This window comes from Callionymus lyra, chromosome 19 (assembly GCF_982586985.1).
Source record: "Callionymus lyra chromosome 19, fCalLyr1.hap1.1, whole genome shotgun sequence".
NCBI lineage: Eukaryota > Metazoa > Chordata > Actinopteri > Syngnathiformes > Callionymidae > Callionymus > Callionymus lyra.
The window spans coordinates 7965692-7984634 of record NC_141836.1 but is presented as its reverse complement, the minus strand read 5'-3'; the positions used below and the strand labels follow the sequence as shown (position 1 = coordinate 7984634).

General features: G+C 39.7%; 1 protein-coding gene across 2 annotated transcripts in view; it reads left to right on the top strand.

Moving 5' to 3' along the window:
- LOC148059297 (arf-GAP with coiled-coil, ANK repeat and PH domain-containing protein 3-like) overlaps positions 1-18718 on the top strand; it is a 53845-nt gene extending 35127 nt beyond the window's left edge. The window contains exons 7-25 of one of the 2 annotated variants that reach the window (XM_087781063.1): positions 1539-1583; positions 1667-1762; positions 2832-2906; positions 4009-4020; positions 7515-7627; positions 9146-9197; positions 9334-9434; positions 9511-9622; positions 10228-10436; positions 11581-11650; positions 11708-11802; positions 11862-12079; positions 12848-12939; positions 13023-13113; positions 13172-13392; positions 14739-14848; positions 14940-15050; positions 15114-15175; positions 18198-18718. In XM_087781063.1, coding sequence (XP_087637189.1) covers positions 1539-1583; positions 1667-1762; positions 2832-2906; positions 4009-4020; positions 7515-7627; positions 9146-9197; positions 9334-9434; positions 9511-9622; positions 10228-10436; positions 11581-11650; positions 11708-11802; positions 11862-12079; positions 12848-12939; positions 13023-13113; positions 13172-13392; positions 14739-14848; positions 14940-15050; positions 15114-15175; positions 18198-18304 — 1992 coding nt within the window. In that variant the 3' untranslated portion in view covers positions 18305-18718. The remainder of the gene's footprint in view (positions 1-1538; positions 1584-1666; positions 1763-2831; positions 2907-4008; positions 4021-7514; positions 7628-9145; positions 9198-9333; positions 9435-9510; positions 9623-10227; positions 10437-11580; positions 11651-11707; positions 11803-11861; positions 12080-12847; positions 12940-13022; positions 13114-13171; positions 13393-14738; positions 14849-14939; positions 15051-15113; positions 15176-18197) is intronic. The other variant, XM_087781064.1, reaches the window with a different exon arrangement.
- The last annotated feature ends 225 nt before the right edge of the window (positions 18719-18943 follow it).

Below are 18943 nucleotides of genomic sequence, written 5' to 3'. Positions count from 1 at the left end.
GGGGTGAGACGAAGAGAGGGTTGTAAAGAGTTGTAGAGTATTTATTGTGTTATAAAGCGAGTCTGAAAGTATTTGAGTTAGAAGACTAGTTGTTCAGAGTCATCATGAAGAAATATCAGTTCAGGTTTCCATCCTGGAATATTTCAAGTTAACTGAGTGAAAGATCGTTATTGTAAATACACAAATTAGTTTAATTTAAACACCTGACGTTGATTATTCAGTTATTAGCATGTTATAAACCTGAAAAGGCCCGTTTTGTTGACTCAAAGGGATTTTAAACTACTGCAAATATTGCAATAAATCTACTTTCCAAAGCATTTCTCAATCCTACAGAAATTAAATCAGAATAAACCAAATTTTTATGTCAAAAGTACAAGCATTTCTGAGGAATAAATGCTCCGTTTTAATTGTTTCAAATATCGATTATATAAACAAGTACGCTTCGAATTTAACGACAACTTGAGCATCAACTACTCTAACATCTACACAAACCGATGCACAAAACGCTCCATAATTAAACAGCTGCAGGGTTCAGCGAGTGTTCTCATGCTTTCCTTAAGCACCGCAGTATAATAGACGAGCACAGACAACATGCTGAGAGAAAGAGAGAGAAAAAAAAAAGTGCACAACCGTCTTCAGCCTGCAGCAGCATCTGCATCCAGTGTCTTCATCTTCTCTTTAGACGCTGCCACAGTTTGTTGTGCACACAAGTGGCGTCGTCGTCTGCTGGAACGAGCGCCGGCGGCGACGAACGCACTGACTGGCTGTGACGGCCGCGACCGCCGTGACCTCCTTCTTTACCCTTTTTACAGTCTTAATGGCAACACCACTCAAGGCACAACGTGACAGCCACGATTGTTTTTAGAAGTGTTGCCAAGCTGTGCTTTTATTTTGAAAACAACGTCAACTCTCATTAGGCCATAAGTCTTAACTCCAACATCTTCTGCCAAGTTTTTTTTTTTTAACCATATTAGCACAGGTTTCCTATTTATCTTTACAATTCCTTAAAAGGCGTTACATCAGGGATCTTGATTTTTAAATCAAATTTTAAAAAAAGTCTGATTAGTAAGATTTTATTTTAGTTTTAAATCTCAAGAAGTATTTTCTTTTTTATTTATTAAAAAAAAATTACAGAAACAAACATGGGAATTAATTCAATTAAAATTTGACCATCATGTTCTACGTGGATGAAAACGTTACTAAGGCTTGGTGTGCTTTTTGCAGGATATTTTAAAATCATAGGTTTATGGAAATATTTTAAGTGGATTTAAATCATTATATATGTTTATTTTAGGTTCACAATCATTTACATGGAATTTTTTAAATGATGATAGTTTAATTTTGGTTGATTTTTAAGTTGCTCTTTAATTTAATTTAAGTTTAACCCAAATTCTTGCGTGAGTTTGAGTGCGATAGTTGTCAGTATCCGTGATCTAAGAGTGTTTGGAGGGAAGACGCCAGACTAACCTTCACTGAACAGCGGGAGATTTTTGAAGCCGTTTTTTTTTCTCACCGTTTCATCATTGTTGTCTCGACAGATCAATGTTCTCCAGGCGAAGAAGAAGTTTGAGATACTTGATGCTGTAAGCTTTGTTTGATCATCATTCGACCAATCATCTACCCCAAATATATATAGAATTCTGATTTGTTTTTTCCTGTCATGCAGATGTTGTCCTTCATGCACGCCCAGTACTCTCTGTTCCAGCAGAGCTACAACCTGCTGGACGAGATCGACCCGTACATGAAGAAACTGGCTGCTGAGGTGAGGAGAGGAACTGAACAAACCTGCCACTTGTTCTGTTTTAATGTGCTAAAAATGGTTTAAAAAAATACTTTAATAATTCCTTAAAACCATAACTAAATTAAAATCAAACCATAATTTACTAAAACAAAACTATTAACGTTGATTAATTCGTCAAATCCTGCTCCTCGAATCCACCATTTTGACTTTCCTCTAACTTTAGACCCGCCTTTAGAGCAAGTGGACCGAACCCTGGACTCGATTAAGGACCATGAAGGCGACAAATTAGCCTTAAAATAAGATTATGTCCACGAATCCAAGACCTGGGGAAAAGCCTTTATTTATTTACGTAGAAACTAACAATTTATTTTGTATTTATTTGTATTATTCTCTACTTGTGTCTAAATATGATCAAAGGTTTTTTGTTTTGGGACTTTTGTAAGTCAAATGAGTTTGTCTTTTTTTATTATTATTAACACCTGGATCCATAGATCTTTTGAAGGCTACAATGCTAACAAATGGTTAAGTAAGTAAGTAAGTAAATAAGTAATTTATATTTATAGAGCGCTTAAGTCAATAAAGGGTGATTCTACTTCATGCATGCTCTGCCCTCTGCGGGTGGTCGCTGTTGGTAAAGTATTTATTGACCTTTAAACAGATGTTTTCTGAATATAAAAAAAATATTTAGGGAAAAAAGAGCTTTCAAGTCTGATTAAAAAAGTTAATTAAAATAGAATAGTAATTTTTAGCATATTTAGCTTGATTTTATAATTCAATTTTATACTTTTCCCTCTTTTTTCGCTTGATGTAAGAATTCAATAAAATATCCACAACAAATAGACGGGTTTCCCGATGCCCTGGTTCTGATCTCACCCGTTTTTGTTTTTTTTAACAAGCGTCAGGTTCATAATTTATCACCAAAACTTGTGCTGAATAATTGATGCGCGACAGTACAAGCGTGAATTAGTTTCAGGTCATCAGAGCCACCAAAAAAAAAAAAGAAGAAAGTCTCTAAACAAGTGGAAGTCGATTTATTTACCTGAAAACCGTCTGATCCGAGGAGTGACCTTGTTTTTTCCTCCCGTGTCAGCTGGATCAACTGGTGATCGATTCAGCGATGGAGAAACGGGAAATGGAGCATAAACACGCCACGATTCAGCAGAGGGTGAGTTCAGTTTCAGTCCATCCATCCCTTTTTCCAATGATTCACCCCGGGGTGCTGGGTGGTGGGGGAGGGGAGTGCGAGGGAGGGGGGTCACATGTGTGACGGTCACAGGTCCGTTTGAACATGTGAGTGAAGTACAAATCACTCTCTACTCTGTATAGGTCGAGTATTGCCATGGTAACGACACATCGATAAATGATTTCGATATTGATTTGATCACACGATATTAATGAAACAAATTAATCTTGATGTAATGGTGCTGAAATCATTTTAAACAGAAGCTGTTTTATATTTTCAAAAGTTTATTTTTAATTTTTAAAAATGTTAAAATTCAGGCGCAAGTTCAGAACAAAGCAGTGTTTTATCTGTCTAGCGCTCCCCCTAGTGGTCAACGTTCAATTTTTTAAATTTTTTTTTCAATAACCACATTCCTCATTGTTACGTTCTTGATAAAACGCTCCATATTTTGCTCCAGGAGTTCATGAGTCTTGATTTAAAAATAACCCACCGTTCATCTCTTGAGTCAAACTTCTGGGTTTGCTCTCCCGGGATCTTCCTGCTGCTTCGGCGTCGTGACTGAGCCCCGGATTATCGGGGGCCGGGCGTCTGGGAAGTGTTTGATTAATCCCGCTAACAAGGTCCAGCCGTTTAAGTGTCTAATCTGGATGTTTTTAATCCTGTGGTCGGCCGCAGGTGCTGAGCAGACGTTTCTGGCGGCTCGTTATCACGTTAACCTTTGACCCCTCGGTCGAGGGTAGAGAAGATATGGGGTGGTGGTGGTGGGGGGGGGGGTCTCCTCAATAATTCAGGAACCTCGCACTCGGGGCTCCTCCGTCCTGCAGGCTCGGGGACCATCTGTCGGTCAGTGGTCAGCGGATGCTGAGGGGGGGGGCGGAGTCACACGTGCAGTTATTGATCTGCCGGGACCAGGGTCGGCTAAGCTGCGAGTCCAGGACCCAGACGAGCACCGTCGCTTAAACAGTCATGTCTGAGCTGGGGTTGAGACGACAGTGACCGGCTGATGTGGGATCTGTTGGAGGAGATGTTACCTGATCACCATGTTCTGTCTTCTTTCACGCTGACCGCCGCTCTGGACCTGCAGACGCTCATGCAGGTGAGTAAAGACGCACCGTTTTCATTAATCAATTAATTTGTTATTAATAGCTTTGGATTTGGTTTATAAACCAAAGATATTTTCCAAAATTATTGATCAAATGTATCTTTATATATATTGTTAATTTCACATGAGGAGGTTACATTTTTTCTATTCCTGACTAAAAAACAAGGAAAGTTAATGAAAGGACAAGATGCATATGAGCTTGTTATTCCCATCTGGATCCATAGATCTTTTGAAGAATACGATGCTAACAAATGATTAAGTAAATATAGGGTGATTCTACTCAATATATGCTCTCTACAGGCGATTGATGGTTAGGTAACCTTTTGAGGCTCCCCCATAGCGACGCCATGTAGAGGGTGTCGCACGTATTCGTAGAACCATAGTTGTATAAATAACCCAGGTGATAATATTGGGTAAAAGAAAATCGCAACAACTACTTCTGTAGCATTTAAAGGGCAACAAAAACTGTCCTGACTCACTTGTTACAAATGTTGAAGTCTTCCAAGATGCAGTTATTCCCTCACCGGACCATGTTTTGAACGTATTACTTTATAAAATTCTCCTCCGTCTGAAATCTGGGCGAAGGAGAGGTTACAAGAGCGGAGTCCATTATGACGTAATAATGGCTTCACTCCTCCTCCAGCCAGTTGTAATCACACCCTGCTTTGTTTATACAACGAAACACCCTGGGTGGTGGTGACTACTGGGATTGATGATGCGTGGTGACTAACCTCGATGTTTGACCAATCACAGCAGAGTGGGTGTGGTTATGGTCAACAAGATTGCATCTCCATAAAAACAAAGTGTACAAACAGACAGTGATGACACAATAGAGTCACACATCACAACAACACACACTTACATCAACACACTAGTTGAACTTTAAAAAGTGTGTAGATGTAACCAACACCCGACACAAAAGTGTGACCTTCACGTAAGTCTCGTGTAATTCTGCTCCGCCAGAGATTTTGTGTAATTCGTCGTCCAACACGCTGTCGTATCATTAATTTTTAACACAGCGACTGATGGACAAACCTTGTCCAGGATGTTGTTACCGGAGCCACAATCAGAGCAACATAAACAATACAACATTCATGAACATGTGATTTAATACTTAACTTGATGTTCTGCTCTCAGTGTTCAAGAACATCAACAACATTCTGTCGTGAACATAACATTGTGTCGCATTAGAAAAGTTAAAAACGACAACATTTTACACTTTTTTTAAATTCATCACCAGCGTATTGTCCTGTGACCTCTATGACCATAGCTTTTCAGAGTAAAAGTATTTAAAAAAGTCCAGACAATAATGTTATTTAAAGGTATTAAGACAATAGAATTCCTCAATAACTGCTTTAAGGATTACTTTATCTTGAAAACACTACAAATGTTTTTGATGAATATGTAGACGCTTTTATTTTGAAGTTCTGACTGATCTTCCAAAAAAGGTTTGGCAACACAAAAGTCCCTTCAGCTTCTTTTCGACCTTGAAAGTGTTTGAAAAATGCCTTCTTGAAGGTCAGCGAGTGTGTCCAGGCCGGGGACCGACCCTCCTGAAGTGAGACTGTGTTACAGGGAAGAGCCTGTGGAGACTCAGATCCACGTCTCCACTGTTCCTCCACAGCTGTAAGATGATGAGAGTTAATCCTCGGCTGGAACTGACCTGATGGAGTTTGTCTGTGACAACGTTGAGGGAACTCGTGATGGCTCCAGGTCCTGGCTCCAGGTCCAGGCTCCAGGTCCTGGCTCCAGGTCCTGGCTCTGGATCGCAACGGACTTGTTTCTATTTGAACCATTTTTAAAAGTCTTTGACGGTGAAGATCTTTTGTCACCTGGACAACAATGAAGCAGATTCTTCTGAGGCGTGGATTTCATTTTTCTGTCTTCAATTCCTCTTCTTTTCGTGGTAGAAATTGAATTCTGTTAGAAAGTTTTAGAAAGTATCCAAATATTATTTTCCACGATACTATGTCGATATTCAACAGTACTTTATTGATTTGTTTTTTGTTATTTTGGCTCGCACTATTTTTACCATCGTTCTCTAAAGGTTTATAGTTCAATAAAGTGTTTGCAAAATAAAATCATTCTTTATTTTTTTTAATTTACAATTAACATTATTATTTTTTTATACGATGACTGAGGACGAGAGGATACAGTGACTTCAGCGGCTTTTAAAGCTGATGTTTGGACATATTTTGGTTTGAAAACAAATGAAATCAGTTACAACTTCGTCAAGAGTCATGTAGTCTGTAAATACTACAACACCAGAGTCAAGTACTCGACAATACTACACATATATACTTGTTACTACAGTATCACTATATATCGTATCGTTGTATACACGTATAGACACTCGTATAATTCAGTTTTTTATTTAGTATTGAAATAATCAAAGCATTTGTTAATTTTTGTGTTGCAATTAAGCTTCGGCCACTAGATGGCAGCAGTCATTACATCCTCCGTACTACAGTATCACTATATATATATCGTACCTGTATCGTGATACGTATATTCAAAAATGTATTAATAGGACATTTACTTTGTTAGCATTTCTCAAATACTTTAAATTTTGAAAAGCAGCTCAAGGGACTTCTATATGTCCAAACTTTTTTTATAAGATCATTCAGAACGTCAAAATAAAAGCATCTACATATTCATCCAGGTCTGAAAGATAGAAGAAAACGTTTTCAGTGTTTTCAGAAGTTAGCTTCAACACTTGGTCGTGTTTAAAAAAAAGTATTGGTATGGATGAATACAACCTCGTAACGGACCCTCCCATGGTCAGTTTGCTGTTGATCTGAGAAACGTATTTTCACTCTGGCCAAAGAATGTCTGGTTCTTAATGCAGCACATAGAGGGAAGATTTGCGTTTGTAGTAAAAACACAAAAGAACTTCTACACAATGTCTGGTTTATAAACACACTCTGTACATGTTTGAGGTGTAAGAAAGTACTAAAACTCAACACCTCTAGAGCGCAGACCTCTGCCAAACAGCTTGTTTGTACCGAATGGTGAGTTTTACCAAAAATGACTGCTCAATATTTATTTAAATTGAATTCCTCTTTGAAATATTATCGACGGTAAACGACAAAGAAGAGTGTTTTGTTCTGCAATAGAGTGAAATTAAACTTTTAAAAATCTTTCTGAATCCAGTTGAAAATGTCTTAAACTAAACGGCTCGTGTTGAAACGGTCGAAGTGTGTCGGAGCCTCTGAGCTCGCGATCCCTGCAGTGGTTGTTGGGTCATCAGGACGTCCGCGGGCCGATGACTCATGTTTGCTTTACATAACGCGTGGACGTCACGCTGGCATCTGTTGAGTTCAGACATGTGTGGAAGCGAGAATCATACATGGAGCCACATGTGACGCGCTTCCACATGGATGCTCGGCTCCTCGTGTCCTCGCTCACGTATGTGAGGACCACAGTCTCTCGCGGCATCTTCTCCGTCCTTCACTCCAGGGATTGACTTTGGTTTTTTCCGTTTCCAGGATTTCTCCTACGACGACTCCAAGGTGGAGTTCAACGTGGACGCGCCCAATGGTGTGGTGATGGAGGGCTACCTGTTCAAGAGGGCCAGCAACGCCTTCAAGACCTGGAACAGGTGAGCGTGTTGACGACCCTGATGCTGCTGAAGATGTTTGACGCGCGAATATCAAAACCCCTGAAAGGTTTATTCCATTTTAAAAATTCTTCTCCTGTGGTTCTATAGTCCCCCTGATAAAACCCAGACCAGATTCAGACCAGTCAAGAGTAGGCCTTCTTAGTACACATTTTTATTTTAATTTTAATCTTTGATTTATCTTCTGATTTAACCTGTATGCAAGTCTAAGTTAACTTTTCTGTTACGAAAAATGTGATATTTTATATTTTATTATATAAAACTCTAGATTAAGTTCTGTTCATATTATAAATGAGAATTTTATAAATACTACAAAGATGTGAGACCGAGTTTGAATATTTTTAATATCTACATTATTATTATTAGTACACATTATTTAACTGGGCTAGGATATATTTTTGGACTGTTTAAATGGAGAAAGACAAAAAAAAGAAAGTATATTATTTCATTTGTAACATGGAGATACCTCTAAACGGACATGAATATTCAAACTTGACGTGATTAATTAGAACTTTTCATTTTGATTTTTGATTTTTTGTGTGTATTTTTCACCTGTTGACAAGCGTCCAGGTGTGTGTAGCTGCTGTGGTAGAACTTGCAGGCGTCATACATCATCGATATAAGTGCTGACTCGTCTCTTTCGCTTGTTTTTCTACTAACAATTATTTCCAAACTCCTGTTTATCGATGTGAAATCACTAATTTTCAGTCATTTGAAGGTACATTTTAATCCTTGATTTTTGTTGAACTGCAGCTTCTGTCACAGAAGAAAAGATATGCATGAAGTCATCATGCTGTTGTCAATAATTACATGTATATTAAAGAGTAACTCCTGAGCAATCAAATTTTAAGATACGATAAAGATGTTGACGGTAAAAATCCACTCCGTGCATAAAGCTGCAGGGATGAGTTCACTGAGGGGGGGTGGGTCGATGAGAGAGTGAGTTGTTGACGGTTTAGTGACAGGAAGTGATTTTAATTGCTTTTTTGTTGGAAGGCAAGTTTAAAATTGAGTCTAAAATGATTTTGAATAAGTCAGAAAGTTATTTGTTGATGTGTTCTGTCACATGTTTGAGTCGCAAACGTGAAGAAAAAATAGTTTAGTTTATTTTCAGAAATTATAAATGGTTAAAATTCAACATCTGAGTTTGATTATTCATGTCTAAAGAGAGTAATAATCCTGCTGTAACGTTTTCACCAGCGTTGTTGATTGGCGACATGTAAAAAGGCAAAAATACTGGAACTACTTTTTTAATAATTTCAGAAAATTGCAATTATAAAAGGTTTAAATGCTTCTTTTTTACAGAATGAACCTCATTAAGAAGCTTTAATTCGAACTCGTCGACTCCATCAGCTTGTTTGAGATGTTAGATCACGGTTGAACGATGTGTTCGGATGTTTCTATTCGTCACTTTCCTCTCAAGATCCATCTGAAACATGTTTTCATTCCTCCTCCTCTCCTCCCCCTCTCCTCCCCCTCTCCTCTCCTCTCCGTCCCCAGGCGCTGGTTCTCCATCCAGAACAGTCAGCTGGTCTACCAGAAGAAGCTCAAGGCAAGTCCACGTGGTCTTGATGCTTCTCCAGAGATAATGGACATCTTCAAACACACCTTCATGAATTTATCATCCGGTGTGTAGAGCTGGGATTGTCGTGTGATGACACTGTGTGTGTGTGTGTGTGTGTGTGCAGGACTCTCTCACAGTGGTGGTGGAAGACCTGCGCTTGTGTTCGGTGAAGCCGTGCGAGGACATCGAGAGGAGGTTCTGCTTCGAGGTCGTCTCCCCCACAAAGTAGGCCGAGATGATGTTGACGAGAGAAGCTTCACCTCCTCGTGTTCCTGCATCATTGACGTGTTCCCGCCGACAGGAGCTGCATGCTGCAGGCCGAGTCCGAGAAGCTGCGGCAGGCCTGGATCCAGGCGGTCCAGGCGAGCATCGCGTCGGCCTACAGGGAGAGTCCGGACTCCTACTACATCGAGGTGAGTCGCCGCCGCCGCCGCACCCTCGTGGTCCGGACTTTCTCGCCTGCAGTTCATACAAAACTCTGCAGCAAGAATTCTAACCCGCTCTAGTAGAAGAACTCGCATCTCTCCGGTCCTTAAAACTCTTCACTGGCTTCCAGTTTCTTTCAGGATCAACTTCAAAATTCTGGTTCTTCCAGATCTATTCATGGTCAGGCTCCTCCTTACATCACTGATCTGATCCAGCCTTACACCCCAGCTCGGGCTCTGAGGTCTGTGGATCAGAATCTACTTATGGTTCTACGCACACGACTCAGGACCAGAGGAGAGAAATCTTTTCAGACTGTTGCTCCTAAGCTTTGGAACGATCTTCCTCTCTCTTTGCGCTTGATGGATCTACTGACTCCTTTAAGAAACATCTTAAGACTTTTCTATTTGTTCAGGCTTTTCCTTGATTTTCTGGAACTCCTGTGTTGTTCTCAGTATTATCTTGATCTTTAAAGTATGTACTTTTTTGAATATTGTTTTGATTGTTTAAGTGCTTTGTGACCCTGGTCTAGAAAAGCGCTATATAAATAAATATTACTTACTTACTTGTCACGTGACTTCCTGTCGCGGCTCAGCACCTGGACCGGACGGCGTCTCCGTCCACCAGCAGCATCGACTCGGCGAGCGAGATCAGAGAGCGAAGCGTTCGCGGCGAGACCATCCTGCAGAGGATCCAGTGTCTGCCCGGGAACCAGCAGTGCTGCGACTGCGGCCAGTTGGAGCCTCGCTGGGCCTCCATCAACCTGGGAGTCCTGCTGTGCATCGAGTGCTCCGGCATCCACAGGTGGGTTAGTGCTGCCGAGAGACTGATTAATCATTATCTGTGATTAATTAATCGAGTTAATCTATATTTAATCTCACCTAAAATTCCTACGCAAAAAGACAACTTGCAAACAGAAAGATCTCCAATAAGATTAATACAATTTTACCATAAACTAAGCACTATTTATGACTGTAATTAATTAATCGAATTAATCCTAACATTGCTCAGTACAAACGGTAAATAAAAAATGTTTTGCAAAAACACAACTAGCAAATATAAACGGTAAAGTTGGAGATCTTGAATTATATTGATGTGATTTAAAAAAAATCCAAGCACTAATTATTACTGTAGTTAATTAATCGAGTTAATCTATTTATTAATTTCACCTAAAATTGCTTAGCAAAAGCAGCAACACAAAAAAAGATTTAGAGAAAAAACATCTTGCAAATAGGAAACGGGAAATTCAAAGATCTTTAATAAGATTAATACATTACCATCAGTACTATTTATGACTGTAGTTAATTAATCGAATTAATCTATTTTTACTTTCACCTAAAATTCCTTGGCAAAAGCAGCAACACAAAAAAAGATTTAGAGAAAAAACATCTTGCAATTAGGAAACGGGAAATTCAAAGATCTTTAATAAGATTAAATCATTACCATCAGTACTATTTATGACTGTAGTTAATTAATCGAATTAATCTATTTTTACTTTCACCTAAAATTCCTTGGCAAAAGCAGCAACACAAAAAAAGATTTAGAGAAAAAACATCTTGCAAATAGGAAACGGGAAATTCAAAGATCTTTAATAAGATTAAATCATTACCATAAGCACTATTTATGACTGTAGTTAATTAATCGAATTAATCTATTTTTAATCTCACCTAACATTGCTTAGAACAAATAGCAAATAAAAAAGATTTTGCAAAAAGACAACTCGCAAATATAAACGGTAAAGTTAGAGATCTTGATGATATTAATGTGATTTTTAAAAAAAGCACTAATTATAACTGTGTAATTAATTGATCTAATTAATCTATTTTTAATCTCACTCTTTGTGAGTCTTTTGTTACGAAGCACTTTTTTGTTGCCGAGATACCAGACGGCTTGACATGAGCCTGGAACGTCTCAGATCTAACGGTCATTTCTGACCCTCTGGTTGCAGAAGTCTGGGCGTGCACTGTTCCAAAGTGCGTTCTCTCACACTGGACTCGTGGGAACCAGAACTCTTGAAGGTGAGGATCTCAAGTCCAAGTCCTTCGTCTCCGATCTGATCCGTCTCTCTCCGGCAGCTCATGTGCGAACTGGGCAACAGCGTCATCAACCACATCTACGAGGGCTCGCACCAGGACCAGGGACTGAAGAAGCCGCTGCCCACCAGTTCAAGGTAACGCCTCCAGAACCTTCGGGGTTCCACGTGGACCGACTGACGACCGACTCGTGCAGGCAGGAGAAGGAGGCCTGGATCAAGGCCAAGTACGTGGAGAAGAAGTTCCTGAAGAAGCTGGGCACCACCGAGATCCTGGTCAACGGGGAGAGGAAGTCGGAGCGGCGCTGGAGCGTGAAGAAGTGTCGGCGGCACAACAGCGCCACCACCGTGTCGAAGGGCAGGAGGAGATACAGACCCGAGCCCGGCAGCACGTCCCCCTGCACGCTCTCCTCAGGTCCGTCACAATACTGACCCCAGTATTAAATACTACAAACAAATTTAATAATTTACAAATCAATTCAATCATTTCTATGTTTAAAGGTTGAAATTGTTCTTTTTTTTTGAATAATTGAATAAAAAATACATTTTTTACACATAGAATTTAATATTCTGATTCCAAATATTCAAAAAATACATTTTCTAAATTCAATTTTCTTTTATTTGTAGCCTTTTAAATTCAATAAAAAATGTTGGTTTAATAGTCCAGACTAATCCAATCGAACCCAGAGCCTCTCGCTCTTAACTTTAAAATTCACTGCTGGACACGGCAGTGCTTCTACGTCGTCACATGACCGTCTGAGCGTCACGTGATTGGCTGAAATTTCTATCGAGTATCTCGGGGCTCTTTTAGTATTGTCTGGTGGCTGTTATTCCAACATTTTTATACTGAATTTAAAAGGGTAAGAATTGAAAAATATAGAATTTAAATCATTTATTTTTTAATTATTGGAATAAGAATATGAAACTATGTGTAAAAATTATATATATTTGTTTGGAGTATTTCGAATTTTGTTATTCAATTTAAAGTTTAATTAAATATATTGAATTAAATTATTTTTTATATCAAATATAACCTTTATATATACAAATTAAATTCTTAAAGAAACAACATTTCACATGACATTTCAAAAATGTTAAACCATATAATCTCCTGATGACACTTCCATAAGTTAACCTTCAGTTAATCTTAACTAGTTTTCTAACTACATTAACTTCTCCGCAGCTGTCGCCAAATTCCGAAGAGAATCTCTGTTCTGTCCGGACGAGCTGGACTCGCTCTTCTCCTACTTCGACACCGGCGCCGGACCCCGAAGTGAGCCACTCGCCCGCCTCGGCTTCAGATCGCCGCTGTCGGTACAAGCGCTAATTAATTTGTCCACATGGCGGCGTGTTCTGGTCCGGCAGGTCTGAGCAGCGACAGCGGGTTGGGAAGCACGGACGGCAGCACGGACATCCTGGTGTTCGGGTCGGTGGTGGACAGCGTCACAGGTGGGTTTCGCCGAGGGCGCCGGCGTCGGGCGGGCGTGACCCTGTTTTGGGTTCTCAGAAGAGTCCGAGGACTCCAGCGGCGAGGCGGAGCTGGAGGTGGAGCCCGAGACCTCGGACCAGGAGGACCTGCGTGACCTCCACCCGGGGGCGCTGCTGCTCAAAGCGGCGAGGGCCCGGAACCTCCCCGTCATGGCCGAGGCGCTCGCTCACGGCGCCGACGTCAACCTGGTCAACGAGGACGATGAAGGGAAGACGCCGCTGATCCAGGCCGTGATCGGGGTGAGACGGACGTTAATGAAGGGCTCCATCAATTACTATTATAATCGTATTAGCAAGAATCTAAATACTGCGATATATAGTGATACTGTGGTAACAAGTATGCATGTGTAGTATTGTCGAGTACTTGACTCTGGTGTTGTAGTATTTACAGACCACATGACTCTTGACGAAGTCGTAACTGCTTTCATTTGTTTTCAAACCAAAATATGTCCAAACATCAGCTTTAAAAGCTGCTGGAGTCACTGTATCCTCTTGTCCTCAGTCGTCTCCTGGGATCTTGCGGGTTTTCATTTAACCTTTAGCAGCGGGGAAACGATAAACTGTGAATATCTGCATGTTATTTGTAGATAAATTAAGTATTTTAAAACACACTATATTGGACTATAAACCTTAAATAAATTATATACATGTATTGATGAAGCTTCATGAAGCAGTGTCTGGTTGTTTAGAGGTCAGTAGGTGGCGCCATGAGTTTAAAAATGACGTGATGTGGGTGATGTAATAAAAAAAGGAAAATAGTGCAGAGACGCCATCTAGTGGACTCTGAAAACAATGACACTGCTTCATGAAGCTTCGTAAGACCAGCACAAAAAAGGTGCTGTTGAAAATCTATAGGTTATTGTGTTATTTAAGTGTATCAATACTTTCTTACACTCTAACCAGAGTGTCAAGATTTCAATACGTACAAGAACATGACACTGAATGGATGAAATGAGGAACCAAACTTTGAATTAAAGATTTAAAGGACTCAACGTGAAATCGACTGTATCCTCTCGTCCTCAGTCATCAGCGGGATTTAATCAGTAGTCAAGCTGCGGAGGACGTAATGACTGCTGCTAGTGAGAGTATCTGGATGTTCTGTTCTGTTAGTCTTTGTATCCTTTGTCTTTGTTGTTTTTCTTTGATCCATGTTCTTTATCGTTATCTTTAGACTTAGATTGTGTCATCTTGTTCTTCTTTATGTTCTTGTTCTTATTTTATTTTGATTTATTTTTATTTTTTTTTAAATTGCTGTATGTATTGGCTATTGGAAAAAACAATTTCCCGAAGGAGACCTCCTGAGTGATCAATAAAGTTTTACCTTACCTTACCTTACCTTATCTAGAGGCCCGAAGTTTAATTGCAGCACAAAAATGAACAAACTTTATTGAAATATAAACCAAAAGAGAACGATGACAAAAGTAAAATAAGATTTGAAATCCACACTTTTAAAAAATCGATCCAGTGCTTTTTAATATCAATAGAGTTTTGAAAAAATATATATATTTTGCCCCCCCGTCCCCCCACCATCCCCCCACCGTCCCCCCACTTCAAAGCACCACATGAACGGTTGGACTTTATTTCAGGGGTCTTTGATCGCCTGTGAGTTCCTGCTCCAGAACGCTGCTGACGTCGACCAGCGAGACGCACGAGGGCGGGGCCCCCTGCACCACGCCACGTATCTGGGACACACGGGGTGAGTCACGGTGCCCGACACACACACACACACACACACACACACACACACACACACACACACACTGTAGTGACACATGTTCCTGTCACAGGCAGGTGTGTTTGTTCCTCAAACGAGGGGCGACGCAGAACGACGGCGACGAGGACGGACAAGACCCTCTGAGCATCGCGGTGCAACAGGCCAACGCCGACATCGTCACGCTGTAGGTCGAAAAACCTTCCGCTTCGCCGCCCTCACGTCAAGGTTAACGTTGGCTTCTGTGCAGGCTGCGTCTGGCCCGGATGAACGAGGAGATGCGGGAGTCGGAGGGTCCGTTCGGGCAGCCAGGTCAATACCCCTCGTGCAGCCCCACAGAGCAGCAGTACAGGAAGTGCATTCAGGAGTTCATCTGTATCACCATAGCCGAGTGTTAGAGGAGCGTCCTCGGGCTCCAGTCCACGGGGGCTTCGTTTCTAAACCTCAGGAGTCACGTCGTCATGACGACCGTTTAATCTGCCAATCTTGAACAGGGAAATAAGAACCAAAGTTGTGCCACGTGTACGACTCGTCCAGATCCAAGTGTTAAATACTACAAACGTGTCACTTTGTACTTTTAGAATATTCTTTTATTATAGTTTTTACTTAAAATAACAAGGGATTTATTTTCCTTCGTCGCAGAGATGGAATGAAAGAACGTTGCATGTTTAAAAATGACTGATTCAAAACTGTAATTTTACTTTAACTCAAGTTTGTTCTTCATTTTTTAAAACTCTCAAAAGATAGAAATAACATAACATGTCTTCTGTTCATAGCATGTTATTCGTTAAGTTTAAGTAAAGCTTTATTTAAATTATTTCAATGCCACACAAGAGAGTCTTAACACCTCTTGTTGTAAAGATATTTTTACTTTAAATTCATGTTTAATAATCCACTTTTTTGCATTTTCTCAGAGAGACTTTTAGCATCACTTTCTAGTACATCGGAGTAATAGTACTTCACGTGTATATTACCGACTTACTTTCCACCTCTGCTTCGACGGATAATATTATAACTTTTTTAATTACACTTTGTATTTTATTAAGTTCTAAATTAAGTCTTTAAATGACACAATACACGTTCGTCTTTTGCTAATATGTGAGAAGAAAAAAAATCCAAAACGGACGTAAAGTCAAGCAAATCGAGAACATCGGCTGATTCACAGTATAAATAAAGTTTGATTCAAAACATTAATGCTCAAAACGCTCCTGCAGATGGTTTTCCCTAAAGAGTGGACGCATCCAGAGCCTTTGAGCAAGTCGTGGGTTCAACTCTGGACGACATTTGAACCGTGGTTTTATTGTAAATAGATGGTTCGTGTTGATTCTGGTGCATGGACGACCAGAAGATGTAAATACTGTAGAATAAAATCTCTATTTAATTCTGATGCACGAGCTGCGCTCTCGACTGTGAAGCAATAATACGATGATAATGTGACGTCGTAGTTGCGATTTAATCACGAAATAGTTCAACAAAAACGATGGGTTTTTTTTGTGGAAAAAATAGTTTATTTAACTGTAAATCAGTCCAAACAATTCAATATTAAACTATAGATTTTGAAAACATTTGTTCAGTTTTATTAAGGAAGTGACGGCGTTTACTTCCTGTTTGAATCACATGATGTCAAAGGTAACCAATCAGGAAAGGTGTCAATAAAGTTTTGTGATTACGTCGCAACCACGCGTTAAATGGACAATCATTTGTCAAACGTAGCATTTTTACATTACATTTGACGCAACATTTCTCTGCTGATTCAAGAGAAAAACGACACAAAAATGAACTTCCGTTCCGTTTTCAAAGCACTTTTCTTCCTGTGAACCTTCTGAGCATGTGCAGTAGACGGTGTAGCATGATCGCTGCAGGTCCGACTGTTTTTCTACGTCGTTGTACAGTGTGTGTGTGTTTGTGTGTGTTGACTGTTGTGTAGATTCTTTGACACTCGACACTTGAACTGCTGCCTGCTTCTAACATGTCTCTTGACTGTGACCTGTTCGTGAGAACAACTTGTTTTGTCTCTCAATAAACTCGTGATGAATTAACTTCTCTCGCTTCTGCTTCTTTTGCTGTTTTTCGTCTTCAACTGTTTTAACATTGAACCTGTTTTCTTCTTCTTCTTCTTCTTCTCTCTTTTAATTCATCTCTACTGGGAGTTTAACCTTCTCTCTTTCATCAAGTTTAATTCACTGCTTTTTAATGTATTTAATATTTTCCAGTAACATGAATCTTTTTTTTCTTCCTTGTGTTTGGAGAGTTTTAATAACTGTTTTATTTGCAGTAAAAAAAATGTCTTTAGAGGCAGAATCCTCAAAAGAACCAGCCATATAATCAATGATTTAAAAAACATGACCATCCACTCATGTCTGATTGATTGATTGATATTCATTCATTCTTCCCAGATATATAATAAAAAAGATTAAACTAACAAACGTTGTATTTAGAGGAATACAACACAAATATTAAAATGAAATACAATAATATTCGTGTTCTTTCACGATACTATATCGATATCCAACAGCTGATTTTAAATCATCCTTTTTTTAACCATAGTTAGTTAATGGTTTACAGATCAATAAATGTTTTTGAAAAAAAAATAATACATTTTTAAATTATTATTTACAATTACCATGCCGTTTGTTCATTTTTGTGTTGCAATTAAACTCCCAGCCTCTAGATGGCAGCAGTCATTACGTCCTCCACGGCTAAAGGAACAATGAAATCTTAACAATGACTGAGGATGAGAGGATACAATAGACTCCAGCAGCTTTTAAAGCAGATGTTTGGACATATTTTGGTTTGAAAACAAATGAAAGCAGTTACGACTTCGTCAAGAGTCATGTGTTCTGTAAATTCTGCAACACCAGAGTCAAGTACTAGACAATACTACACATATATACTTGTTACTACAGTATCATAGTACATCGTATAGTTGATCCTGTATCATGTTACGTATCAAATCGTAAGGTTCTTGACAAAAAACACTGTTAATAACGACAGTAAAATAGTATTAAAGCAAAATTAAAGACACAAAATAGATAAATAATACATATAATGAGGTTCTTTAAGCTGAGCAAAGTGACTCAGTTTCAATCTCCGACACAGACAAGGCTCTGTTTCTAATCATCAGAGTCTGGAGTCCGACTCTCAATAGACTCGAACCTCCCTTTGTTATGGCTGAGCATCCAGTAGTTGCCGTGGCGACGGCAGAAGCTTGAGAATGTTTGAAGTAGAAAAAGTAGCTTCAGCGGCGCCTCTTATTCATGAGGCTGGGAATTATTCCAACCCTTGTGTTGTGATTTCTTCTCACCATCTCTGACGATGTTCTCTCGCTCGGCAGGCGACGCCACATACCTGGACATCTTCCGAGAGTTCTCCCACATGGCGTCCAACAACCCGGAGAAGCTGAAGCGCAGGAGCGTCCACTTCAGACACTCCTTCAGGTAGCCCAGGAGGACACGCTCCAGGACCGGCTCATGCTGGACTTTCATCTCAGTCTTCACCAGAAAACAAGATGGAATATTTATTTCAGTAGTTACGGCAGTGCATTTAAACCCAGGAAATACTAGAGTACTTTTTATTTAAGTACTATACCAACAACAAGCTCAATTTAAAACGTTTTATTTTATTTTACTTCATGAAAATTACAAATCAAATGCTTTTATATTTCAAGCAAATGTTGCTGAGCTATGAATAGAAATGGCTCAAAGCAACAATGGAGATGTTTCCTGAGTTTAAATGACATCTTTAGAATGTCAGTATATTTTTGTACAGACTGGTCGAGGCGGGTCAGCTCACCAGGGGATCAAAGCAAATGTTGAGCAGGAACTTTTGATCAAAGTGACAACCATTTTGCTGTAAACGTTGAATAAAAATGTGTCAAAAACGTTGTTGTGGCATTTGTCTTGTTCACATAAACTAATACTTTCTTAGGGTTTACAAATTAATCTGATAAAATGTTGAAGTTTCAGCGGATTCTCAATGGACGAGTTGTGTTTCCTTGAATCCACCAGAGGGCGCTCTAAGAGGAAGAAATCACACCCGGATGTCCACCTGCGCCGTTACAGTCACGTGACCAAACTAGCT